General features: G+C 36.4%; 1 protein-coding gene across 1 annotated transcript; it reads right to left on the minus strand.

Annotated features, from left to right (window-relative positions):
- Positions 1-3,330: 3,330 nt before the first annotated feature.
- Positions 3,331-5,634, minus strand: LOC144639717 (ornithine decarboxylase-like). Its single transcript, XM_078499019.1, has 5 exons — positions 5,526-5,634; positions 4,973-5,179; positions 4,625-4,807; positions 4,224-4,342; positions 3,331-4,058 (listed from the first exon to the last, which is right to left on the minus strand). The coding sequence occupies exons 1-5, from the start codon at positions 5,583-5,585 to the stop codon at positions 3,929-3,931; spliced, it is 699 nt and encodes a 232-aa protein (XP_078355145.1). The 5' UTR covers positions 5,586-5,634; the 3' UTR covers positions 3,331-3,928.
- Between the last annotated feature and the right edge of the window lie 262 nt (positions 5,635-5,896).

Here is a 5,896-nt window from a genome sequence, read left to right on the forward strand (position 1 = left end):
AGATCTCGAGATAATTGTTTAAGACTCGCGGCAGGCGAAACCGGAAACCAGAAGCGAGCGACTTTTAGAAAGTCAAGCGTTTTCATTGTCAAAGGTGAGAAATTCTTTCGGTATCCTTTCCTTTTAAAAAGTTGATCGTTGTCATGAAGCGTGATTTACGATAAGAAAGCCTTTGTTTAACTGACCGTTATTTACCAGGCACAAACTACTTGAATGGAGAAAACTTATGCGGTATCAAGAAAAGAAATTCAAAAGAGATCTCGAGATGCATTGTGATTATTTAAAACTCGCGGCAGGCGTGTTAGATTCGAGCCCGCGAAGCGGCCATTCAAAGCGACGAAGTCGCGAAAACGAGCCACGCAAAACATGACAAAATGATGTCAAGATGCTGTTGCGTTCTTGTAATTAAATGATTTACCGTATCATAATTAATAATCATCCAAAATAGAAAATTAATTTCTAATAAAATGTCTGAATTGTAGAAAAGAATGAACAGCAGAGAAAACCGATAAACATCGTCGAAACTTCGGGGGCAACCTAGTGTCAGCTATTTCTAGTATAAGCCCAGGGCTTAATTCTACGGTAAACGTATACAGGAAAAATCTCGATTTGACCAAAATAGGCGCGCAAATAGTATCGGGGGTTGTGCAGACTGCCGACAGAATATCGGGAGGTGTGATAAATGCCTGTAAGGTGATTGGTCAATATGACGCAAGATGAACGAATCTCTGCGTGGTGATTGGGTGATGATGACAACCCATCAGCGAAAACATGTGTGCACTCGACAACAACGCTTCAACGATTTTTTGCTTGGAGTAAAGATAATTTGAGGTTTTATTCGAAGCCTATTCATTTCACAATGTCTAAAAGCCAAAACCTGATTCAACTCGCCTTGGAATTGATACACTCTTTTTAGTGCAGAATGCACTATTGTGATGCTTTGGTGGGTTGTCGTCTGCTAAACCCCTCAGGCGCTAAAGCACTATGGTGTAAACTTTTAATCACCAATTAATTAATTAATATCAATTAATTAATTATTTCTGTAAGGGGGTAGGGGGTGGTGAGCAACAGATCGTATGCCCTTTGTAGAATGGGAAGTCTATTTACGACACAATTGAAGAGCTCAAAGGTATATATTTGTTTCAAAAAGCACTATGCTCTCCTTGTGGTACTATTCTTTCTGGAAGAAAATTCTTTGTGCTAAACGCATGCGCAGATAAATAGACGTCATGAACATCACGTAATTCTTCCTGCGGAAGGATTCCTGTAGACTCCGTGGCGCTAAGTTAAACCGCAAATTAATTGAATTAGACACTAAGGCGTCACAGCAGTTCATGTGAAATAATTATTGTTATGGCAACGCTGTTTTCTTAGAAAAGATGTTCTCTTGTAACATCTCATAATTCAGAAAAACCGAATTCTTTAATTAATCGATAATATCTGTGTTATAATCGATGTCGCCCTGTTTGCAGAAAATAAATCACGTTACCATGTAATCACGTTACATCCGTTTTCGACAAAAACAACGGTATCATGTTACAATCGTTTTCAAGGAAAAGGAAAAGTATCTCGTTTGCTGTTTCAATATCAAACGGAAATTCAAACTAACGAAAATTAAAATAGCAGGACGCGTTTAGAAATTTTGTATCAAAGCCTAACGTGATGTGTTTTTCAATGCGGTAGAATTCTTGTAGAATGCGTGGCGTTAATTTAATTAGACTTTAATGCATCACAGCAGTCTAAGAAAAAAACAAAGGTATCATGTTACAAACCTTTGCACGGAAAGCACAAATATCACGTTTGCTGTTTCAATGTCAAACTGAATTCAAACTAACGAAAATTAAAATAACAGAGAGTGACGTGTTTAGAAATGTTGTATCAAAGCCTAACGTGGTGTGCTTTTCAATGCGGTAGAATTCTTGTAGAATCCGTGGCGTTAATTTAATTAGACTTTAAGGCATCACAGCAGTCTAAGAGAAAAACAAAGGTATCATGTTACATCCGACACTTCCTTTCCTTTGATTTGTTCTTCATCAGTTGACTAACTTCCGTATCATTTTGTAAAACCTCTGCCTGAGAGGGACTTCGTGTGAAAGCGAAAAACTCTTTAGTGTTTGAACATGCTTTCGTGAAAGAAATCTTCACACTACGTGCTTCTCGGCTTCATGCTTGAGTGAGCGTGTGACGTGTTCACCAGACTGTGGCGGGAACATGACCTGGAAAAAGCCGGCTTCCTTGACTAAACACCTTCATTTTAACGTTGATTGATCGGCCGTGTGTGTGACCTTTTACTAAAGGAAATCCTTCTCCGGTATATGGGCTGTCACATGATTTTGTGATTTGCTTCAAGGAAATCCTTATCCTGTATATGGGCTTTCACATGATTTTGTGATTTGCTTCATGTCAAAATCGAAATGTATCACGATCGGTCGTTCAACATCTTACAAGTAAACATGAAACAGCGCTTTAAACTGAAAAAGTGAACTCATTGTATGTATTCTCAATCAAAGTTATTATAACAATGTCAATTGATTGGCCATATTGCATTCTGCACTACCCTTTGAGTCTCTTGAGTTATTTATAAGAATCTAGTTTATAAGAATATCGAGGCTGAAATTTGCGAATTTTTTAGAATATTTAAGAATAAACCCGAGGCTGAGATTTTGAAAAGAATATAGTTTTAGTTGAAACAAAATCAGGTATTTTCATTTCCGTCACTTTTTCTCTGTGAGAAATGCTTTGTTTAAAGTCAAAACGGCTAGGCTGCAACGTAAAGCAATGGTACATGTGCACATTGAAACACGTTACAGATCTGGACACCAAACACTTTGATTACTCGTTTCATTACTGTGTCTTCACTGGATTTAATGCCGACTTGTCCTTGTTCCGGTTTTAAAAAGAATTACACAAGATAACGATGTAAAGGGGTGAAATATCTTTACTAATACTTTTACTTCTGTACACAATAGTGGTTTTTTTTAGTGTTGTAAAACCAAAACCAAAGTAATCACACTGGCCAATCACAAAAGACAAGGGCAATCCAGTGAACCAATCAAAACAAAGCCAACGCATGTAACCGGCGTGAGGAGCGGGAAAACGTTCACAAGTGAGTCAGGATTGGTTTTGGTTTTACTCACGATTGGTAAGAAAGTGGGGCAGGTTTTTTAAACCAATCTAAGCGTAGAAATACAAAACTGCCGTAAATACAAATTACTCCTGACACTCATATGAAAACCACTCTAATAAAATTCCACTAAATACAAGTCAAGGTCCATTAATGTAAAAATCGCGTGTACTCTAAAGGGTTTAGCAACGAGAAGAAACAGCACATCCAAATGCAACTTTAATCACTCATGTGCACAATATATAGTTTCTTATAACGGTTTATAACGAGCAGTTGAGCCTTCAACAAGGCACATCAAGAAGCAATAACACTTAAAATTAAATTGCAACATTGTAAAAAGAATAGCTGTTGCACAAAACAATTTTCTTAAAAAAAAAAAATAAGTTAATTGACTGATATAAACTTTGCTTCTTTCACATTGTTGATAAAGGATAACCGCACACTGAAATTCTACTACATATGACAAATAAACTATTCACACCCATATGTTGCATATGTTGACAACTTTTATAATGATACATGTTTATTTTTATGAAACTCTTGGACAAAATCACGTCTTAAAATAAGTTATAGGCCTTGAAACATCTCAGTGACAACCTCAAAACCATGGACAGCCCATAAAGTTTTTCTCAATAATAATATCAACACTTGTGGTCAAGTAATTTCAAATAATTTTTTCTCTCTCTTTTACTGAGCATTTTAACAATAATTATAATAAAAACCTAATTTTCATTATATTAAAGGTGCAGCAAGACTATAAACCAAGTGACAATGGGAACATCCTGATAAACAAGCATTTTCAGATCAAGGAGCAGAAGTAAGAATTTCCATGCACTCAGGGCTGGTATTGAAGGACGTCTTGTGGTCCAATGAGACATGACAAGGCAAGTGCACATCCAAACCAATCTTCTCCAATACTTTCTTTAACATGGGCCTAAAGAGAGAGTCAGAAGCACAACATTAAACTACAAATATTCCTTGGAGTTGCCAGCACCTAATTTTCTCCTGTGATATAACATACACTGACAGGCAAACAAATGAAATCATTGCCTTGTAGGACTGCTAAATTGCCACAAAAGAGAAAAGATCTTTGCCTTACCACCAGCTGTGAGCAATAGTGTAGTACTTCAGTGGTTTATTGAATCCATTAAAAGTAGAGGCTGCTGAACAAGTGTAGGCTCCCATGTTTCTAAAGTACAACCACTCCCCAACATCAACCTGATTGTAAAAAATAAAAGCAAAATAAGAAAAAATAATAATTTTTAGCAGCCCACCCAAGGAAATCTGATCTATCATTTGCATCCATTCTATTTTGTATTTATTTAAGGTGATTGAATAAAAACACCATTATTATGCAGCACTATTAGCCTGATATAAGGCAAGACAACTTAATTTATTGAAGGTCATACATACCAGTGCCAAGTAGATACATCTCAAAGAATGATTGTAGTAATCTGTTAAAAATATAAATATTGAGCCTGAAAATCAGGAAATTATTACCTTGGGCAACAGTACATTCTTGGTGATACAGTCAAGGGAATCACATGTTGGCCCCCAGATGCTTGATGGAAATTTCTCAGCTTTCTCATCAGTACCACAAACTTCTGGATTGACAGTTGCATGGTCAAACACCAGGCAGTTAAAGGAACCGTACACTCCATCGTTGACATAATACATGTACCCCTGGCAAAATACAAATAGAGTATAAATCAAAGCATGCAGCTATGTGACTACTTCCTTCCTACTATTGACAACTTTTTACATTAGCTACATATATGTATTTACTGTTAACAACAAGTGTTGAAAACAGTTTCATGGATAGGGTGGATATTCCAGCATGCTACTCACCAGTTCATCAGAGTCCTTACATCCAGCAGCTTCAGCAGACTTGTCATTTTGTTTTAGCTGACTCCCTTTCACAGTGCGGCGAGCAACAACATTTACAACAAGAGTAAAGGCAGAGGCAGAATAGTAACGCCCTGGTTCTGCTATGATGCGGACACCTGAGCTAACTGGAAAGTGTTCCTCTAGTAATGGGTTCAGGATTGCACACACCTGGAAATGTAAAACAAAACATTACTTGTGATATGTTTTTTTAAAAAGTATTTTTTTTTGGTTGTTGTTTTCCAGAAACTTTACAGCAAATACAATCTGTTACTCGATCCAACAAATAAATGGAAAACAATTTCTGACAGTTTGGTGAGGTCACATTGATAAACCGACATAATAATTCCTTTTTGACACCTTGCATTTTGTAAAACATTGACTGTATATGATGCACATTGAAGTATTGCTGTAGTGCATTTAGCAGTTAATACCAACATCAAAACTGCATATTTCTTTGTAAATGTTTTTGAACATAAAATTTCTCATAAGCTTATTTGACTTTTTTTCAACTCACCTCTTCAAATGTAATAGCAGCATCAGGTGCTCCAGGAAAACCACCACCAATGTCCAACATGGTGAAGTTATATCCTATTTGAGCCTGAATTGTAAAGGTGGGAATATAAATAATCTTGGAAAATATACTGATAACTTTTAGAGCTGGTACTACACATATGCTCAGGCAAGGTGCCTTAATTTTATAAGCAACTGACCTTTTGTGAGGCAAAAGCAAATTAATATTATTATATCATATACCAGTCTAAAGGTTCCCATTTTTTTTCCAGAATTGTAACATTTGCTTCATGGTCTAGATAGCATTTTAATACACTGTTTTTCCCTGACAAAAGCAACATTTTTCTTTTCATTATTGCAATATGTAGAATCCTG

The sequence above is a fragment of the Oculina patagonica genome, unplaced genomic scaffold, assembly GCF_052425735.1.
Source record: "Oculina patagonica isolate OP01 unplaced genomic scaffold, crgOcupat unplaced1219, whole genome shotgun sequence".
Classification (NCBI taxonomy): domain Eukaryota; kingdom Metazoa; phylum Cnidaria; class Anthozoa; order Scleractinia; family Oculinidae; genus Oculina; species Oculina patagonica.

Bases quoted from the DNA above. Each gene is read 5' to 3' on its own strand.
- LOC144639717 (XM_078499019.1), bottom strand. From the start codon at position 5,585: ATGTTGGACATTGGTGGTGGTTTTCCTGGAGCACCTGATGCTGCTATT. The intron at 4,808-4,972 runs GTGAGTAGCATG...GTATTTTGCCAG, and splicing joins GTAAGGACTCTGATGAACTG to GGGTACATGTATTATGTCAA. The intron at 4,059-4,223 runs GTAAGGCAAAGA...CTCTCTCTTTAG, and splicing joins ACTATTGCTCACAGCTGGTG to GCCCATGTTAAAGAAAGTAT.